A 22336-nucleotide genomic window follows, 5' to 3' on the forward strand; every position below is an offset into this window, starting at 1 on the left:
AAGTCACGTGATCGCTCGTCGGGTCCCGGCAGCCTCTCCTCCTCTCTCTATCACTGAGACACTGAGAGGAGAAGAGGCTGCCGGGACCCGATTCGCGGCACCCGACCCCCCCCCCCCCCTCCCCCAATTCGCGGCACCTCTCCCCCCGACTCGCGGCACCCCTTCCCCCCGCACGAGTCGCGCGCGGGGGGGGGGGGGGGGGGGGGGGGGGGTGCCGCGAGTCGGGGGAGGGGCCGAATTTTTTTTTTCCATTTTTTTAAAAATTATTCCTGTCCCCCCCCCCCAGCTGTGCCCCCCGAGAGCCGCTAGGCCCTAGGCAGGTGCCTAGGTTGCCTAGCGGTAAATCCGGCCCTGATAGGAGTTTAGGCTGGTACCTAGGTGCATTTGTGTGTAAAATATATATATATATTATATATTTTGCACATATTTATATGGTTGGAAGGTACTGAGGTGTATGTCCGAGACCAGTGTTTCCCAACTCCAGTCCTCAGGGACCCCGGACAGTGCAGATTTTCCAGGTCACAAGTGAAATAATTAGTACCACTTGTGGATCTTTCAAAATGTGTCCGTTAGTAATGAATACACCTGTGCTCCAACAAAGAGATATGGAAAACATGCACTGTTAGGGGTCCCTGAGGACTGGAGTTAGGAACCAGTGTTCTAGACAAAACAGTATCCTCAAAGTTATTTTTCTTTTCTTTTCTGAAGGGGGAAAAAAAAAACCCACACCTTTTTCCAATTATCCCTGGATGTGGCTGCTACATGCTGCCTCTATTGAAACATTTTGTATCTAGGGTTCTAAAATACAGAGAATACATTAGGACGTGTGTGTGTGTGTGTGTGTGTGTGTAAAATAAATATATATATATATATATATATATATATATATATATATATATATATATATATATATATATATATATATATATATATATATATATATATATATATATATATGGTGTGTATATCCTCCCTTTTCCTAGAAAAGAAAACTTTTATTTTTGTTATTTGAGCTGTTACCTTCTGCTTTTATACTAGACAGGTGGCTGGTAATAGGGGGAAAGTATTCCCTAATATATATATATTATATTCTCTATCTAATTATCTAGATATTATCTATATCGATGTTAGAAAAGGGTGAGACACCCTGGACTAAATATTACTCCTGCTCCCATGTAAACTCGCGCATCCTAGTGGACAGTCGGACACAGGGGTGGTTTGTGCAGACTGTGGTGTGGTGGCTGGGGGTAAACAGGCCCAGGGTTCTGCTCCACAGTAGTTTGAGGAACCGGCATGGGTGGTCACACTGGCGCAGTCGGTATTTTCTCTGACTCAGATGCTTGCCCATTCGACAGAGATCCCAGCGTTCGCTGGGGTACTCCCCCGGCTCCCGTCCCTTTAGCTCCGTCTGCTGCACCAGGAGCAGGGCGACAGGATGTGAACCTGAGCCTTCTTGGTCAGTCATCCACCTGCTCTTTCAGAGGCCCCTCTCAGGGACAGCCTGCATGGTACACATCCTTGGTTAAAGGCCTGGACCGGTTAAATCTGTTTCTGGACACTTCCAGAACCCAAGCATGACGCTGCAAGCATCATAGGTCTACTCATCCTCTCCTTCTGATTCAGAAGAGTCTTTGGTGGAGGAAGGTGAGCTTCTTGAGGATTCGGATACTTCCCCTGGTGAGTGATATGGCTGAACACTCAGGGAGTCAGGGCATTGAGAATCTGGTACTGGCAGTTCGCCAGACATTGAATCTTTTGGATTCTAGAGGAACCTCTGTCAGAACTAGGTCTCTTTAAGTGCAGGAAACGTCATGTTGTCTGTTTTTCGACATCAGTGGAACTCCGAGATAGCTGAGTCAGCTTGGAAGCAGGCAGATCGTAAGTTTGTTAGACCACACAGATTCCGCTCGGAACAGGTTCCAAATGTGGACATGCCAATGGCCAGGCTGACCCGCCATACTACTCTCCAGTGCCGGGTTCTGCGGCACTCCCTGACGCCACTGACCGCAGGGTGGAGGGTTTTCTTAAATCCATCTTCCTGGCGGCAGGCCCCTTACTAAGACCTGTGCTGTCTTCAGCGTGGGTCACCGGTCAAGACTCGGATCTTCTTTCTCTGGCTCTACATTTAAAGGAGGCCTCGGGTTACCTGCATGTGGCTGCTCAAAACACAATCCGTTTCCTCATCTATCTCAGCATTGGCAATAGTGGCCCATAGGACTCTGGCTCAGGTCCTGAGATGCTGATGCAGAGATTCACAAAATCTTTGAAGGCTCTTCCCTACCCGGGATCAGCCCTTTTTTGGCCCAGAATTGGATCATATCATCTCTCAGGCCATGGGAGGTTAAAGTACCTTCCTTCTGGTGAGTAGCCCTAAATCTAGGGTTCCTAAGTTTGGGTCTTTTCACAAATTCCTTCAGGGGGGTTCCATTGGTGAGAGGCCAGACCATTAAGGGCAGTTCTTCTGTAGCTAGAGGTCATTCCCAGAGAGGTAGAGCCCTACTCTCTACAAAACAATCAGACCCCAGGCTCCTAGACAACCTGGAAGCCTGACTGGACCCTTCCCCTCTTTGTGACTGCAGGGGTAGAGGGGTCAGCATACCTGTTGTTCTAGGGTTGCCCCCCCCCCCTTGTTCTTTACACATAACAATGGCACTAAATTGAAGCCAGGCTGTCGCTTTGCTTCCTTCAGCAGAAGTCATCTGCTGGAATATGACTTGGAGAAGGTTCCTTTCACTCCCTTAGCACCTCAGACCTCTCCTCAAGAGATGGCTGGGCATAAAAGTTTACACTCTTAAGATAACCTGGGGGGCCCTAGTCTCGCTACTTCCTGTAGGGCCCCTTGAGCAGGCAGAGGGACTTTCCATCCCTCAGAGCCCCAGAAGTTGCTGGCCTTTCTAGGGCAGCTCCTGGTGAGCCTGAGGGTTCCCAATTGGACCCGACACATCGGGTCCACAGACATTCTAAGCAGGCTAGCAGTTCCTAGAAGGTTTCTGCTCCGTTGAGGCGACCTGTTATAGCACGGCCCGGTTCTTTACCAGAACCTACCTCTGTGGCTTTTGGTGACATGGTCTTTGAGGCCAAACTCTTGCGGTCCAGAGGGCTTTCCTCCAGAGTGGTAGACGACATGCTGCGAGCCAGGAAACTGACCTCCGATGCATTTATTACAGAGTGTGGCATACCTACATTAAGTGATGCGAATGGAGACTCTGCCACTCGACTCATTTTCATCTTTCCTATATCCTAGCCTTTCTCCACGATGGCTTGGACACAGGTCTGCAACTTGGGTCCCTTAAGGTCCAGGTGTCGACCACATGTATGTTTTTCCAACTGAAACTAGCTGATTTTCCTTCAAGGGGTACTGTATATACATCCCCTTATGTTACAGCTTCCAGGGACCTAAACTTTGTTCTGACCATGCGTCAGAGTTCCCCCTTTGAATCAATGGGTTCAACGGTGTGGGGTTGGCCGGCTTCTAGGCAGACCATTGCTAGGTGGATTATGCCCACAATCAAGCAGGTCTGCGTCCCTTCCGAACGGCCTGCACCTAGTCGTATTGCCACCCATTCCACCCGCTTAGTGGGGGCTACTTGGACTGCGCATAATTGTATCTCAGCGGATCCGCTCGGCCAGGCGGCCACCTGGTCCTCTGTCCATACCTTCACTAGGTTTTTTCAATTTAATGTGGTTGCGTCCCCGGACAACAGTTTCGGCCACACAGTGTTGAGCGGCCCCTCCCTTAGGGGGCTGCTTTTGTACGTCCCCATGGTAGCAGTGTCCCCTAGATAGAATGAAGGAGAAAAGCAAATTTTTATACTTACGATAAATCCCTTTCTTTGATTCCACCTGGGGGACACTGCGTTCCCTCCCTTCTGCTCTTCTGTTGTTGTTCTTCGGGAGTTCCGTTCCTTTTGGGCTTTTGTATTACACGCTGAGGTTTGCAGAGGGGATATAGCCTGTCGGCAGGAAGTTGAATTAGTTAACTATTTGAGTGCCTACTCTATGTTCCCTCATACAACCCCATGGTAGCAGTGTCCCCCAGATGGAATCCGGGAAAGGGGTTTATCGTAAATATAAAAAGTCTTTCACCCCATTTTTGCCCAAGAGGTTCGTCCTTCTGGGGATCCAGCGGTGGGTGGGGAGACAGGATCACCAAGTTTTCAGAAAAATAGACTACCAACATATGTGTCTTAACAATTGTTAGAAAAGGGTAAGCATTAGAATTTATGCTCTATCCACCACACAACAAAAATAAAGAATTCTGTGAGAAAGATCTGCTATGTTGGACTGTGGGGAGTTATTATAAATCGAGGCAGGGATTGTGTGCGTTCTTGTTCATTAAAAAAAAAAAAAAAACACAACAAAAGTTTTCTATTCCATGATTTTTATTGTAGACAAAAGACAGTGGGGGATGTTAAATGAATTTGCATTTTAGAAACCTTAACAAATATATAGGCCATAAAATTAAAGATGGTATCCCTGCAATCTATCCTGAATGTAGTGAAGGTGAGGGATTTTCTCTTTACTCATTCTTTGCTATTGTGGGGTTTAGGCTTTATTTGCTTGTGCTTGGGATGGTGTCTGACAGTGAAGTAATTTTATGACGCTGTGTGCTGTGCACTACAGAGTCCACTTTGGATATACTGTTTGCTTGTGAAGTGCAAGACGGGCATGTAGCCTCCATGTTGCACTTTGGCGGTTAAGCACACTCCATCAGCAGCAGCTGATATAGCACCACCTATTCCGCAGCACTGTACAGAGAACTTGCTCATATCAGTCCCTTCCTCATTTGGAGCTTAGTCTAAATTCATTAACACACACGTGCAATGTTTGTGAAATATATTGGTCAGAAGACAAAAAAATCTCAGCCTTCTCTATGCTTATGTTGTTGAGATATTGTAAATTAATCATCTACAAGAGTATTTAATCAGCAGTGATGATGCAGAACAATTTTATAATGTCTCAGTACATTTATGAGCCATAGGTGTCTACTATTGGCTAATAAACTGTTTCAACATACTGATGCAAGGTTCCCAGATATAGACAAAATGGTTTTTATTTTCTTCTGACTGTATGGACAATCACACACTGTTTCTTCATGCTGTATGTAATTCTTAGTGCACCTTCTAATTTATGTGGGCACACTCAATAGTGCTCCATCTTGTTGGAAAAGGCATTTTTCGTCACCAAACTATTCTTGGATGGTTGGGAGAAGTTGCTTTGAGGATGTTTTGGTACCGTTCTTTATTCATGGCTGTGGTGTTTGGCTAAATTGTGAGTGAGCCCACTCCCTTGGCTGAGAAGCAACCCCACACATGAATGGTCTCAGGATGCTTTGCTGTTGGCATCACACAGGACTGATGGTAGCGCTCACCTTTTCTTTTCCGGACAACCGTTTTTCCAGATGCCTCAAACAATCTGAAAGGGGATTCTTCAGAGAAAATGACTTTACCCCAGTCTTCAGCAGTCCAATCCCAGTCTGTCCCTGATGGTTTTTCCTGGAGAGAAGTAGCTTCATTGCTGGCCTTCTTCACACCAGGCCATCCTCCAAAAGTCTCTGCCTCACTGTGCGTGCACATGCACTCACACCTACCTGCCTGTTGCCATTCCAGAACAAGCTCTGCACTGGTGGTGCCCCGGTCCTAGCGCTTGCTGCGTGTTCTTTGGCGCCCCGAAGCCGCCTACACAACTATTGAACCTCTCTCCCTGAAGTTCTTGATGATTCGATAAATGGTTGATTTAGGTAGAATGTTACTAGCAGCAATATCCTTGCCTGTGAAGCCCTATTTGTGCAAAGCAGTAATGAATGCACGTGTTTCTTTGCAGATAACCATGGTTAACAGAGAGAACAATTATCTCAAGCACCACCCTCTTTTTAAAGCTTCCAGTCTGTTATTCAAACTCAATTAGCATGACATAGTGACCTCCAGCTTTGTCCTCGTCAACACTTTCACAAGTGTTAGGGAGAGAATCACTGACCTGATGTCAGCTGGTCCTTTTGTGGCGGGGCTAAAATGCAGTGGAAATGTTGTTTTTGGGATAAAGTTCATTGTTGTTTCAAAGAGGGACTTTCAAATTGATTGCAATTCATCTGATCACTCTTCATGACATCCTGGAGTATATACAAATTGCCATCATAAAAACTGAGGCAGCAGACTTTGTGAAAATTAATATTTGGTCATTCTCAAAACTTTTGGTCATGACTAGTATTCTCTTTAGTAGTTACTGATGAACATAACTACATTTTTCCCTAGGGTGTCCATTTTAGGTCATATGTCATGAATGCTAGACTATCATCGCTAACAATATATCACAATTCTTAATGCTTATCTGATTCAAGCCTTACTCTATTGTTCCTGCAGCCATATATTATATGCCGCAATACACACAGGGGTGGTCCAAATGTAACCTCCACAACTATATGCAAACAAGTCTGACAGACCCTTCACCACCTCTCAAAATACCACTGAAAAAAACGTTTTGTTCTTTAAATAAATTTATACATAATAGGTGTGTATGTAATTTAATTATGTGTGTGCTACAATTTACGTACTTGTTCATGTCACACTGCAGCATCCATGTACATTATCTGTTCCTCTCTTGTTTGTCTGTGCCACAGTGTAGTTTACATATACATGCCCAGTACAGCATCTCGCAGAAGCTTACAGTACCGCTACCACCACTGTCTGAGCCCAATGCTGTGGGGATAGTAATTGCTCATGGTAAGTGTGCATACTTCACAAAATTACATAATTGTTTTGCATTGTGGTTTGAATCACTGTGTTTTTACCATATCACAGGTAGTGTGGGGGATGCAGTGTCAATCGCTAGTCCAAGTGTATATCTCTCAGATGATGGCGGTTACTCATGGAACAAAGTGTTGGATGGCCCTCATCATTATGCAATCCTGGACTCTGGAGGACTTATCGTGGCAATAGAACAAAGTGATATGCCTGTCAACACTATCAAGTGAGAGGAATATGATTCATGGTATTTGGGTAAATACTGAATTATGAAGGCCCAAAAGCAAGTTGTGAAATAAACCTGGAATATCTTATCTGTATAGTATTGTGTTTAAAACTCTGTTTTTGGTGGAATACCAGTAAAAATGAAATTGTAAGCATTTTTTTTGTCACTTTCTGTGTAAAGTTGTGTGTCAGAAGTTTATTGGTATTATCCATAGCCCTATATAGTATACATGGTAACCTGGTGATTTCTACATTGCATGCACTGATAGGTTCCAGCCATGGGAACCCCATAGTCGTACTATTTGTACAGTAGAGTTCACGCTATCTTTAACATGCTTGAATGTTTAGATTTCAATAAGGTGATGTAAGTAATAACAGGAGTCGGTCAGCTGCTACAATCTGTTTACAAGTTATTAAATGTTGTCCATGTAAATGGTGCAACAAAAGCTTACATATTTGTAATGTATATGGATTGTGTAGTTTCTCTGCTATTATTTTCTTGCCCTCTGTCAGAAACATAGCACTCCACTGCAGCCTGGCTTGCAGATCATTGGTGGAGGTCCAATTTATTCTGATGCCAGTGGTGGAAGTGGGGTGGTATGTGCAGGTATGACATACCGCTACTTGTCCCCACTTCCTTTGAAGCTATTCCTAGTTGTACATGAACTGCTAGCAAAGTTACACCATTGAACTGACTTTACTTACATTTGTACATTAATTATTATAACCACTGCTCATCTCGGACTTCTCAAGCCTGTAATCAGAAGTGCAGCAACAGGATATCATTGGTCAGAAAAATAAGGGATCAGGTTAACAGGGCCGATACAGGAGCGCCTGAGAGCAGTAAAGCACTAGTCCTCTGATGAAAGTTGTAGTCTACGGTAGTTAGTATACCATTAGTAGACAAGTCCTTTTCAGTCAGTTGATGGCTATATGCTGTAACAAACAACAATGCTGTGCTTACAAGCTACATATAATGATAATAATGATCCTCTGATATAGGGGATCAGTTTACATGCCAGTGAGTTTAGGGTTAGCAGACAGATAATCTACGGTCTCCAACTTGTAGCTGGATGCTGTATCATGCAGATAAAATTATTTCAGCTAAGTAGCTACTTGGGTGGAGTTTGTGGCTTGTACAGAGTTCATTAGATACTGTTACTAATGTGTTTTAAGTGATACAATATTGTATTGTTTATTGGGATTTGTATAATTTATTAAGTGCTGACCTACTGATATATGCCGGACAATGTAAAAGATTTCAATGCTGACTCTAGTGCTTAACATGTATCATAAAGACATAAGTTCTTCAATTACAAGCTAACTCCACTTTCTGAAACAATATAACGGTATATAAACTGATCATTTGCTAAATAAAAAGTACTACATCTCTCCTTTTAGTTTGTAAAGTAATCTCAATAAGGATGTATATGATTGCAATTATCCTGCAATGTTGGGCAGCACAGTGGTTGGCACTTCTGCTTCACAGCACTGGGGTCATGAGTTTGATTCCTGACCATGGCCTTATTTGTATGGAGTTTGTATGCTCTACTCGTGTTTGCGTGGGTTTCCTCCGGGTGCTCTGGTTTCCTCCCACACTCCAACAACATACTAGTAGGTTAATTGGCTGTCATCAGATTAACCCTAGTCTCTCCCTCTCCTGTAAGCTCCAATGGGGCAGGGACTGATGTGAGTGAGTTTTCTCTCTACTGCGCTGCAGAATTAATGGCACCGTATAAATAGCTGATGATTATGTTTAACCTTGTCCAGGGGAACAATAAAGATGACCCTGCCTTCACCAGTGTATCATTCCACTGGGTTTAAATTTGCAGCACAAATACGGCAGTACCATAAAACACAGTCTCATGTTGAGCATCCCTCCCCCCCCCCAGATGGTTTCTCATGTTGTGATCACATCACACCTCCAGGCATGGAGGCCATGAGGTGCACCATTGATAGAGCTGACAGAATACAATAACCGATAAATAATGACGAGTTCATCTTATTCCTGTCAGCAATGCAAAATATACGTACGTACGTACATTATTAATGCATAAACTCCGTAGTAATGTGGAAAGCAACAGGGGAACCAGAGATCTGGTTAAAGCAAAGCAAGAAAATAGAAAGTGGAAAGAGCCAAGCTAAGAAGATTGTGTACTGCACTGATTGTGATTAACTTTTACATATTCTACTCAAAAATAAAGAAGAATGCTTTGCATTATTTGACATTCGATATTTTATAGGCTTTTTAGGCCATGTGCAGTGGCAAACATCTGATACAACTCAAGGGTGTCTGGCAATATGCAAGAACCAAGTTGTTCCTCAACATACAAACTTTAAAACGGGCAACCATTTAAATCCAGAGAGGTAATATCTACTTTGTGTATGAGACCTTTTAACCTTTCATATGTTTGTCTTTTCCACTCTAGATTTTCAACAGATGAAGGCCAGTGTTGGTTCTCATATAATTTCTCCAATGATCCTCTGATGTTCACTGGCCTGGCTTCAGAGCCAGGTGCTCGTTCTCTGAATATCACTATATGGGGGTATCCGCCTAGTTACCTAAAACACTCCTGGTTGTCCTATACTGTAGACTTTGGTTCACTTCTAAAGCAGAACTGTGAGTATAAAAGTCTTTCTGAACTCTTGCCACTATGCTCCTCTCTGTATTTATCCCATAGCCCTGGATGATTTCAATATTTGAATAAGCTGGAATTCTAGCATTCCATTTATAATGGGAGGGTGGTTATTGGTTGTTATAAAGTGGATTGAGTTGTATTTACACTTTAATGTCCTTAATTAGGTGACGATAAGGATTATATCAAGTGGTTGGCACATTCCACAGACCCTGAAGCCCCATCTGATGGTTGTGTTTTGGGATATAAAGAGCAGTATCTGCGCCTGCGAAAAGCCTCGATGTGCCAGAATGGCCGGGATTACCTAGTGAGCCGAGAACCTGTGTACTGTACATGTACATTGGATGACTACATGTGGTAATGTCACACATAAATATACGAACATCATATGCTGGCCACAATATGCATGTCCGTTAACATCTGGAAACATATCCAATGACTTTCACTCTTCTTATACAGCGACTTTGGATATTTCCGTAAGGAAAATGAGTCAACTTGTGAAGAGCAACCTGAACTCAAGGGCCATGAACTGGAACTATGTATATATGGAAAAGAGGAAAAATTGAAGACAAAGGGGTAAATATGAGCATCTTGAATTCTTAGTCCTTAAAGAAAATGTAGTGGTTTTGACTGATAGAGGCAGTAGTTTAAGTCTGCTTCTCCAAGATGATCTTGACCCCCTCCCACCATTGCTGCTTATGTTTTAAGGTTACTTCTTAAATAAGGCATAGTACTCTTTGACCTGTAGGTACCGTAAGATTGCTGGAGATAAGTGCACTGGTGGAGTAAACCCTATGCGAGAAGAGATGGACATGAGAAAAAAATGTACAAATGATTTGTCTCCAACGCCACAGGTATTTGAAATAACCCTTTTACTTATCTGAGGTCTGTCATATTCCAAAGCTAATGTAGATCAGGAAAGACTGCACGCCTCAAGTTTTTAGTGCAGCTGCTGTTCTTTTATATAATTTTCCATACAAAGCACAGCTTTTACCATAGAAAAGATGCATAGGAATTCATAAGATATGATCCTGAAGTTCAAGCAAATCTGTCCAAAGCACCATAATGTTTCCAGGGTATTTGATCCTATATCTGAAATGTTAGTGTACTTTGGCCACATGACAACTCAAAAAATATGATCGCTTATATGTGCAGACATATCTTTCTGTAGTAAACTAAAAGGATTAGAAATGGATATGAATGTTATGTAAAAAAAAAATCTAATTTGCCTGTTTTCTATTGTAATTAACAATATGTGCAGTACATTTAATTGAGTATGGGAAACAAAACCCTACGTGGAGTTAAAATGAAGCATGCAATATTTCTGATCAGTGCATCAAAGGAAAAAAAACCCTCAAACAACTGCCATTCCGAAAAGTTGGATGTGGATGAATTCCATGAAATTCAAAATAGACTCCTGTATTCATAAATATATTCATTTTAAAACCAAGAAAAAATTGATATACATGTAATTCATGCAAAGCTGGTCTTAGTTCTGAGCCCCTCAAAGTTTCTGTAATGTGAATAGAAATAGTTTTAGAGTTCTTGGCCCCCACATTAAAACTGCTTAGTGTTCAATAAAATGGAAAGACAAGCTGAAAGCTTTTGTAAACATTCTGGCCTTTGATATGTTTGCCTTTCTTTATATGTAAAACATAATTAGAAAACATAAATTGTAAATTACTTTTTCATGAAAAACACAAGGTATCATTCTGTTGAGACTGCCAAATTCGATAATGGTCTAGGTCTGTGCCCTGTAGATAGAGGTGTTGGAACATAATTAACAATATCATTAAAGCACCAAAAGAATTGAAAACACACTTCCTGGGTTGTGGTATTTGGTATTGTCCTTTTTTACAAGGGCTTCAAAGGCCTGAGGAAAATGTAACCCGTTCACCCGTGGTGCAAAATATACCAATCCCCTCTGTCAGATTTGTGATAGAGCGGTGTCTTGTCCCCCACCTATTTCATACCCTGGAGCTGAAACTTGTATGGGAAGGCCTGTTTTTGTGCTCCTGCTGTCTTGCCATGGAAGCTGTAGTAATCAATCGGCACAGAAACTGAGTGTTTGGAAGCAATGTGACAAGCGGCCAATGGAAACTGACCTCCCACTGCCTGCCAACAATCACCTGGGTCTAGTTGGGCAGAGTTCTGTTGTAGCCCCCTGCTGAGACTGAGTGTGTAGACAACTGATATGAGCTGCTTGCTTTCTCTCCATAAAGCTAGACTTACTGACCATATCCCACCTGCTTAATGATGCAGTCATTTTGAGAGTAACAGGAGACAAACTTTTTCTTTATGAATTGTTTAAAGATTTGGGGGTCTGAATCACCCAAAGGCTTTAGTGTAGTGGCACTATTGTGACTTTTTGAGGAAGTCAACTATTTAAACACCCACCTCATTGAAGCAAACTTTTTCCCACATATGTATTGATATTTATTTCATGCATATTGCACTCAGTCAAAGAAAACACCTTATTCACTATCCACAATCCAGATTTTAAAAAAATGTTGAAGCACATTTTCTTTCCTTGTGGGTAATTGGGGTGTGACTGGATTAAACACAAATACTAATCACCAAAAACAGCACAAACATTTTCCTGCAGCCAAACATGCTTACAAAATTATTGTCCCAGATAGCTATTTTTTCTTTCCCTATAGTCAATTAACTAGGTAAAGAAAGGTATACAAAGAATAGGATAAAGATTGGGATGACACATTTGACCTAATGATGGCTTGGTCCCTACCACAACCAAAAGCATAATTTTCTGATAACCTGTATTATTGAACCAACACTTGGTTTAAAGTAGTAGAGCAGTGGCACTGACTCAATGATTCAAGCATCATTGAAGTGCCCCCAAAAAAATGATGGAATGGCTAGTCCATGTTTGTAGATGAGATGATAAAGCTTGTCCATCTGTTGTCTTATTGATGGTGTAGGCCAGTGTTTCCCAACCCTGGTCCTCAAGTACCCCTAACAGTACAGGTTTTCCAGGTCAAAAGTGAAATAATTAGTACCACCTGTGGATCTTTCAAAATATGAGTCAGTAATGACTACACCTGTGCTCCAGTAAGGAGATATGGAAAACATGCACTGTTAGGGGTACTTGAGGACTAGGGTTGGGAAACACTGGTGTAAGCTGTCATCCCTAGCTAGTACAGAGCTTCTAGGGCTTCTCTTACAGCACAACTAAAAATGGGGAGTGGTGTTGAGTCGGAGGACCACTCATAGGCTGAAGTGAAGATTGCAACTTGATTAATTTCCCGCTCACATTCTCCACTGTCGCCATAATAATAAAAGGCTACATATAGCAGCACCCAGGGCTCCAGTTAGGAAGGGTCTGTGCAACCACTTTTTTTAGTGCAGCTTTAATAAACTGTGACTTGGGGCTTTTTTTTTATTTAAACACAGATTTATTTATTTTTTTTTGCTACTTTTATTACCATTAACATATATTGTCCTCAAACTACATATAAAATTATAATTAAGTGGCAGTGACTGAGACTGTAATACCATAATGTGATTATCGGCCTCAGAGAGATGAGGATGATCAGTTATTCTTCCCCAGATGAGGAGGGTGATTTAGTTTCTAGTGATAAGCCTGCATCTTGAATGTGCAAAAAAGGTAAAATGTGCACAGACAACATGCCCCATTACATTGTAAAAGAAAATAATCCAATACTACTGTCAGTGGTAATCAAGCAAAGAAAAACATAGTATGCATGCATTCTCATCTGACTTCTTTGAAATTAAAAAAAAACCAACATTAAATTGGTGACAAAACTCAAACATTTGGCATCTGTGTGCAATGCAAAGCAGTCTGTATTTGCAGATTCTGGTGGCATAGCCTCACAAAATGAAATTGCATTATACAACCTATTTTTGAGGTCTTGTATCAGGCAGTGATGATGAAGAGGAAACAGTCACGCAAACTTCCACTGTCATTCAACAGACACATTAAAAAAAAATAACAAAAAATGTCTCGGCTGAGAAGCACAATTTCTCCCATTCTCTGTCCCTGCAATAAAACATATTGTAAAGCAATGTGCAACTTTATTATAGACTAAGTGAAACCGATAATGCAAAACCAGTCCGTGTTATGGCTTCTATTATCCCATCCCCAACAACCTTGCAAAGCAACACCAAAAAATCCCAATTCAAGAAATAAAAGCTGTACTTTATAAACTGTTTAAGAATTTCTGATAAACCCTTTTATTGAATACAGTATGTCACCTCTTTTGTTCAAATTTGTCCTGGATATATCAAATACAATTGGCCTGCTTACAGAAAGAAAGCACTAAGCATTACAATCACAAACATACTTATAGAAATGATTGAAAGACGTTTTTATCTTAGGTGCCGGTTTTAAGAGACTCAGGTAGGGTGCTTCCACAAATGGGAAGCTTGGTGGGAGTTCTATATTGAATTTCTATATTGAGTGGAGTTATGTTGGTGGGTTTTGTAGTTGCACAAAAAAAACCAATATGGCAGCAGAGTGGGTTGTAATAGGCTTGCGCGATGTGCTTACTGACCATGAGAGTTAGACTGGATTTGTTTCTATTGAGTGCCCAATTTGGAATACATTTTATATGTAGTGTTAGCCATATGCAAATAAGGTTAGATTTAAGTCATGAACACACAATTACATTTGGACACTGATCTAAAATTAATGTTAGACTTCACATTGGTAGATTAGGTGTAATACTTTTTTAGGCAAGTTTTTAGCCCTTGCAAATCATAAATCAGATTGCAGTACATTGAAGAGAAGCTTGAGCTATGTGCATACAAGTTGCTGTAATCTGCTTATATAGCACTGATTTTTGTTTAATAAAAATCTTTAGTGCAATATTCCCAGATTCTGCTAATCAACTCTCCATGTACCAGTTCACACTGAATTTAATTTCTGATTTGTAGGATTGTCACTGTTTAATAGTTTGGTCAAATGCAAATTGAAACAGTCCAAATACATTTTGCTTTGTATAAGTTGGTCTGGAAATTAACACATTTTATTCATGGTATAGACTGCAAAGAGTTTTTTTTTTTTTTTTTTTTTTTCTCCCCTTAAATAAATCTTACCCTATCCCTGATGATACTAATACACCCTCACAGCTGTCCCTATCTCCACTCTGAGCCACACTTGCCCCTTTTGTCTCAGCTGTGCCCTCTTCCACTTAGAATGTAAGCTCTCTAGTGAGCAGGGTCCTCCATACCCTTTTATTTTCATAAAATCAGCAATATAATTCCCGGGCGCTGAAAACTAAATTGCATATATTGAACAAAAAAAAAATTAGTGGCTCAGTTCCTGCAGTTGTACGAGAATCTGTCAGTTCTCATGAAGAAATGAAATCCAAACAAAAACACAACAGCACTGGAAAATGGCACACTATTATCTCGAATAATGAGTTTGTCAAATTAAAAACCTATAACAACGTTCAATACATGCAAAACAAGGTACATATAAAAAAGTCACAAAAAAATACATTAAAAAATAAATAACAAATTATATATATATATATATATATATATATATATATATATATATATATATATATATATATTTCTCATTTTGTATTAAAAAACAGGTACTTATGTTGGGGTATTACTATTTCAGTTTTGATCAAATCAGGCTGCTTTTGTAACTGCAAGTTCTGTTCAAAAGCCTAAACATTCAGTGTAACTATAGATAAAAACTTGAGTCCTAAAAATTAGAGAGAAGCAAATGCAGAAAAACTCTACTATATCCTTTAATCCTTACTTGCTCTATACTAAGTGTAATGACTTAAATTAAACACAGGCTAACATAATTCTCGCCACTCTTTATTTTTTTATTTATTTTTTCAAAAGATTTTGCTTCTCTTCTTAAGTCACAACTATCCTATAACTAATAATTATTAGTCCCAAATAGCCCCTAAACATGCATGTGATTTGTAGTGCTAGTTGGGATAGGGTTGGACTCCGATTTAGTCATTGACTAGTATGATGCCTGTGGAACTGTGTATTTTTATATTAAAATAACCTATATACTCAAATGTTTTTGTTTACTTTGCACATTTTCTTTTAATCTACTTTTGTCAGGATAAAGCAACAATAACAACGACAAGCTCAATCCCGGTGATTCTTTCTGTAGTCGTGGTTCTCTTGGGTGCTGTAGCTGCTGCCATCATGATAATCAAGAAATATGTTTGTGGAGGAAGGTAAGCGTAGAAAAGAAGAGGGGGAAAATGAAAGCTGGATTACCATGAATTGCTTCTGAAACTGTTATTTATTTCATCTATCTGGGGGACACTGCTTACCATGGGGTTGTGTGAGAGGAGGAGGAGTTTGCCACTCAGCTAGTTAACTCTGAGCTGCTGACAGACCCCTCCCCCTGAAAACCCCTGTAGTCTTCAGTTTTTTGTGAGTGTCCAAGGGAGTTGGGCTCACGTAGCTAGGTAGGGAAGATTTTTTTCTTTTTTTTTTCTTATAAAATGATTTATTTTAACTTAAGAGGTGTGCGCTGTATTATAGACAGAGCACACTGGCTCTCATCTGACAGCTGCTTCTCTTAACAGACTGCTCTCCATGACAGTAGAGGAAAAGTTTTTCATTTTTCTAAGTGTAAAGCTAAATTAGCCAGTGAACAGCAGGACCCGGGGGCGCTCTGTACTGACTACGGTGGGGCTCCCATGGCGGCTCAGTCAGACTACCGCCCTAGCCATAACGGGAACAACAGTGTGGACGGCTGCCCTGACGCAGGGGGTTACCACATTGGTACAACTGCCTTCTAAACCCACAGAAATTCCAGTGGTTGCTGCGTTACTCCCTTCAACCTCTGGAATGATAATTGTGATAATAGTTGTAAGAGATCGCAGAAACTTCTTGGAAACAACCTCACCGTTGGTTTGTTATTCCAAAAAGGTGCCTCTCTTTATATCCTCTACAGGAGGGTCATGTAATCTGTTGGGAACAGGTACAAAGGTTGGATACACCAGTGGCATGATTAGCTTGCCACACTACGATTCCTGTTCCAGGAACTGTTTCCTTGCAGGACCCCACTGACCGCAAGATAGAGACTTTAAGAAAACCTCTATCTACAGGGCAGCAGGTACTTCATTCAGACCCACGTTTTCATCAGCATGGGTCGCCAGAGGTATGGAAACTGTTAAGGGATCAGTGGGCAGAGTCCTCAGAGGGCAGTTGGATTTGCGGAATCATAAGAGGTTATATTATAGACCAGGCGGGTCCAGCCTCTCGAAGGTTCTTTGAAGCATTGCTTGTTTTTTTTGTGGATGGTGGGGCAAGCTGGTTGCACAGTGTTGCTTCTCTTTCAGCAGGAGTCATCCATAGAGGTTCCGGAAAACCAAAGGAGACGTGGGCTCTACTCAAACCTCTTTTTGGTCCAGAAGCCAGATGGCTCTTTCCGTCCCATCTTAAACCTCAAGCAGTTGAAACTTCACCTGCAGGTGGTCAGATTTTGAATGGAATTACTCAGGTCTGTTATCAATGGACTAGGGGCGAATCAGTTCATGGCGTCGATAGATATCAAGGACGCCTACCTCCACGTTCCTATCTGGAAGGCACATCAGGCTCATTGCAGATTTACGGTAGGATCTGCTCGCTACCAGTTCAAGGCTCTTCCATACGTCCTTGCAACCACACCAAGGGTGTTTACAAAAATGATGGACGTAATGGCAGCTTATCTTCATTCCAGGGGCGTGCAATTAGTGCCCTATCTGGACGACTTACTAATCAAAGTTGCCTCAGCTCACCTGCTCGAGCAACATCTTCAGCTTACCATCATCATTTTTTTTCTGGGACTGATAATGGATACCTACAGTCAGTGTTCCTTCCAGAGGACAAGATTCGGTCCCTGCAGAACTGTGACTCGCGTTTTGTCCTGCCGGAGACTGTCGGTCCTCCTATGCATGCGCTTACTAAGGAAGATGGTGTCGACCTTTTGAGACTCTCTCACGTATGGTCGAATCCATTCTCGGTGCTTCCAATAGGACTTGCTAAAGAAATGGTCAGGATCCCATCGGAAGTTAGAATGTTAGTTGATTCGCTTGTCACTAGAAGTGGAAGAATCCCTCAGATGGTGGATAGTCCGGGACTACTTGTTAGTTGACAGGTCCTTTGCGCCTTGGATCTTGGGATCCACGGATGCCAGCCTTCAGGGGTGGGGGGCTGTGGCTCTTCATCTGAGACTTCAGGGGTTTTGGTCCGCTCAGGAGACCCTTCTCCCCATAAATGTATTGGAACTAAAAGCCATGTTAAAGGCCTTGCAAGGAGCACAATTCATCCTTCAGGGCTTACCGGTTCGGCTCTAGTCTGACAATGCCACGGCAGTGTCGTATGTCAACAGACAAGGAGGCACCAGAAGTGCAAGAGCACTGGAGGTGACAACTCAGATTTTTTTTCCTGGGCCGAAAACAACGTTCCCGCCATTTCCGCAGTCTTTATTCCAGGCATCCAGAACTGGCAAGCAGACTATCTAAGCCGGAATGCAATTCTGCTGGGGGGAATGGGCTCTTCATCTGGAAGTTTTTCAGTCCCTAGTCGCCCGGTGGAGGGTCCCGGACCGAGGTTCGATGGCATCATGCCACAACAGAAAGGTCCTACAATTTTGCTCAAGGGCAAGAGATCCCTTGGCAGTAGCAGTAGACGTAATGACTATGCCATGGGACTTAAGGTTTGGTTACCTGTTCCCTCCCATTTCCATGATTCCCCGGGTCCTTCAGAGAGTCGAGCAGGGCGGCCTGTCAGTCATTCTTGTGGCTCCAGCTTGGCCGCGGAGGGTCTGGTATCCAGAGATTATGTTGATGGTGGTAGGTCCAGGTCTTCGGTTACCTCTTCGCGAAGAACTTCTACTTCAAGGACCATTCTTACATCAGGATTTACCACAGCTGAATTTAACGGCATGCCTGTTGAAGCCAACCTTTGGAAATCCTGAGGGTTCTCTTCATGAGTAGTGGATACCCTCCTTAAAGCTAGAAAACCAGTCTCTGCTCGGATCTACCACCGTATCTGGCTTACATACATTAAATGGTGGGAGAACCGGACCTGCCACTGAGTTGTTCCGTCTCTCTAGGTTGCTTGCCTTTCTCCAGGACGGCCTGGATGGGGGTCTTCGTCTAGGATCTTTTAAAAGTGCAGGTTTTGGCGCTTTCAGTGTTTTTTCACAAATGCCTGGCAGACATACCGGATGTCGGGACCTTCCTACAGGGAGGGAGTATTGCATATCCAGCCTCCATATGATCCCAATGAGCCCATGGCTCATTGGGATCTTAATTTGGTCCTTTTAATATGCTTCAGGAGCCTCCCTTTGAACCGTTTCAGACTGCAGAGTTACGGTTTTTAACATAGAAAGTGTTTTTCCTCCTTGCAATTGCCTCAGCCCGTAGAGTTTCCGAGCTGGGGGCGCTGTCTTGTCGAGAATCTTATCTGGTGTTTTATGATGACAGAGCAGTCCTCAGAACGGTTCCATCGTTTCTGCCAAAGGTAGTTTCCGGTTTTCATGTAAACCAGGAAAGGGTAGTTCTGATGTTCACAGATGACCCACAAAGGCCTGGAACAGGATCTCTGATTCGGAGAGCTCTGACCACATCCAGAAATTTCAATGTCCAGAAGACAGCAAAGATTCGCCGTACAGATTCTTTGTTTATTTTATTTGACTTTTCGAAACGTCGTTGGCCGGCCTCCAAGCCATCTATTGCTAGATGGCTTACGTTGACTATTAAGCTAACTGACCTGTGCCAGATGGTATTGTTGCCCATTCTACCCATTCTGTGGAGGCATCTTGGGCTGCACGAAATAGGGCCTCAGCGGACCAGTTATGCAGAGCAGCCACCTGGTCCTCTGTCCATACCTTTACTAAATTTTACCAATTCAATGTCTTTGCATCAGCAGACGCCAGTTTTGACCGTAGTGCTCTGCGTGCCGGGCTGTCAGTGCGGTCCCTCCCTTCAAGGGGGCTGATTTAGAAAGTTCCCATGGTAAGCAATGTCCCCCAGATGGATGAAACAGAAAAGTGGATTTTTATACTTACGATAAATCCGTTTCTCTGATCCCATCTGGGGGACAATGCATTCCCTCCCTTCTGCTCTTCTGCTGTATGTTCTTTGGTTGATTGCCCTATTCTCCTTGGGGCTCTATAATTAAACTGAAGACTGCAGGGGTTTGCAGGGGGAGGGGTCTGTCAGCAGCTCAGAGTTAACTAGCTGAGTGGCAAACTCCTCCTCCCCTCACACAACCCCATGGTAAGCAGTGTACCCCAGATGGGATCAGAGAAACTACTATCGTAAGTATAAAAATCCTCTTTTCCTGGTAGAGCCCTGCCGTGGAAAATCCTATGCAGACCATTTTAATTGTATTTATTTTTTTGTTGTCAAATGTTATATTTTTAATGAGGTTCATCTGCGGTGCTACATTAAAGAAAAAATGCAGGTGTGCACAGGAGATCACAGTATGGGTCTTGTGTGTTTGGGTCTGATAATATGGTTCTATCCCTTCCTAGTAGATTTGCTTAAGTATACCTCAAAATGGTTTGCAGAGCAAGATGGCAGAAATTACAGTGGAGCAGGTATGTGCGCTTGGTAGATAAGGTCCTATATGAATACTCTATATACCCATTTTATTCTGTATGACTAGGATTTAAGGATCAGGTTACTGAGGAAATCATTACTGTTAGGATCAGGTAGACATTTGTATGTGCAGAACTGGTGTCGGGTGCTAGTCTTCTGCATCAAGCCTGGTCAGGACTCTAATATGTAGTTATGTAGTGCAGTGAATGAATGAGGATTATGTATTTTGTCTATTCTCTTTACAGGTTTCTTGTGCACAGATATTCTGTCTTGAAGCAGCATGTAGACAGACAGGGTGATGAGCAGTTGGATTCTAGCATAAGTGTATCTCACAGGAGTAGTGGCTACCATGATGACTCTGATGAGGTAAGAGGAGAGTGCTGTAGGTTGTTAGAAATCAAAGAAGCTACTCTGACCATACAAGGGACTTAAACGAAGTGTCTAATTTTTTGTTTTTTTGTTGTTTCAGGATCTTTTGGAGTGACACTGATATTATTGAAAAATATGGATTGCACCGTGTGTGACTCTTCAACAAGCTCCTGAATTTGTGTTGAATTGTCTTACTGCGAAATGAAGCTCCAGTGAGACCGAGGGTACAGATCAAGGATCCTTCCTGTTCCTTCCATTCCTGGATACCCTAGTGTCTGCTATTACAAGAGATGAAAAGCATATTACAGTAAAGGAATGGAAAATTAAATGACTTTTTAGGGTGCTATAGTGCTGGGAATTGCACCACTGTCCTCATTCACCACTTTGTTCAATTTTAGCTTTTTCTGTTTTTTAAAAAAAACAATTATTATATTTTTTTTGCAACTTCATTTGGGAACTCTGTGATTTGGTGGATACGAGAAAACTATATGCAAAATACTCTAATATTTTTTAGCTACTTTATTTAAGCATATTTAAAACACCAATGTCTGACTCTGGTCGCAAAACAAGCCTTTTTTGATCTGTGAAAGCATACTATGTTCTGGTAAACATCATGCAATGTTGACTCCATATTTGTTTTGGTCACCTGTGCCATCATTGATGAAGGATGTTTTCACTTTTTTGATTTGCCATCTTGAATTATTTTTCCTATTTTTATTTTCTTATTAAATTGGGCTCCAACAGAGTTCAGTGCTGTCTACACAAAGATATAGTTCTGCCTAAAAACAAGAGCCAGGCGTTTGTTCTGTAGATATATTCTGCTTGTTAATATAGAGATGTATTAAACTTGAAAGGAAAGGGTGTGAATAAGCAGGCTACCTGCTCGCTAATGGACTTTCTATGTATATTTTGTGATTTACAATCTGCAAAAAATAAACGAATTACATTTTTTATTCCCTTGGCCTATTTTGGTTCACATAATAACCAGTAATTCCACAGGTATAAATTTAATGAAAATTACAACAAAAAAATTAATTGCATCCAGTTCAACTTGATTTTGTCACATGATACGTGGTTTGACAAACGGCATGTTCAGTATAGTGAATTATTCCAGTAAGGCTTAAGAAATAACTGAGAGCACTAGAGCTTTTGTTGTTGATATACAACCATTAGTGAACCTATTGTAGAAGTCAACTGGCAAATGTAATATCAAGGCAGTAATTGGGAAGCTTATAGTCTCATTAAGCTCTCAACCTCAAAACATCTTAGAAAATCTTGATTTACAGTTGAGCTATTAAAATCTTACTTGCTGCTTGCCCTCAACGGAGCACGGGGAACTGCATGCTGAAAAAAAATCCTGGGTCCCCTCCTTTTTTGCTATATAGAATTTCACAAATCTTTTTTTGCTTATCGCTCTAAAATGGGTGTGAGCAAGATGATGTCCATGATTTTGATGTGTTTCTACTTACTGTTGTGTGGTCATGCAGACCCACGGTAATTTAACAGTAAAAAAAAAAGTATCATGGATTGCATTTTGCATGCGCACTACAATGCTAAAGACTATAAAACTGTTTACTGCTTAATTGCAGACTCAAAAAAAAACAAAAAAAACAAAGGAAATAATACTGAGGACTTTAGCTGGGCTTCATGTTAAATTGATCATTTTATGTAGTGCAAGTGTGGAGGAGAGCAGGGCGCCATGAATCTCATAATCTTGGCCCTGCGGCACAATGCCAGAATCTTATTATGATGCGGGCAGGATGGGGGAGAGTGGTCTGCTCTCCAGGGGTCTGGAATTTAGGAGTCT

General features: G+C 41.8%; 1 protein-coding gene across 1 annotated transcript in view; it reads left to right on the forward strand.

Moving 5' to 3' along the window:
• SORT1 (sortilin 1) overlaps positions 1 to 21482 on the forward strand; it is a 48108-nt gene extending 26626 nt beyond the window's left edge. The window contains exons 12-20 of the mRNA XM_075195968.1: positions 6617 to 6719; positions 6798 to 6966; positions 9395 to 9585; positions 9769 to 9958; positions 10061 to 10177; positions 10350 to 10455; positions 15677 to 15795; positions 20406 to 20526; positions 20630 to 21482. Coding sequence (XP_075052069.1) covers positions 6617 to 6719; positions 6798 to 6966; positions 9395 to 9585; positions 9769 to 9958; positions 10061 to 10177; positions 10350 to 10455; positions 15677 to 15795; positions 20406 to 20526; positions 20630 to 20644 — 1131 coding nt within the window. The 3' untranslated portion in view covers positions 20645 to 21482. The remainder of the gene's footprint in view (positions 1 to 6616; positions 6720 to 6797; positions 6967 to 9394; positions 9586 to 9768; positions 9959 to 10060; positions 10178 to 10349; positions 10456 to 15676; positions 15796 to 20405; positions 20527 to 20629) is intronic.
• The last annotated feature ends 854 nt before the right edge of the window (positions 21483 to 22336 follow it).

The sequence above is a fragment of the Mixophyes fleayi genome, chromosome 2, assembly GCF_038048845.1.
Source record: "Mixophyes fleayi isolate aMixFle1 chromosome 2, aMixFle1.hap1, whole genome shotgun sequence".
Classification (NCBI taxonomy): domain Eukaryota; kingdom Metazoa; phylum Chordata; class Amphibia; order Anura; family Limnodynastidae; genus Mixophyes; species Mixophyes fleayi.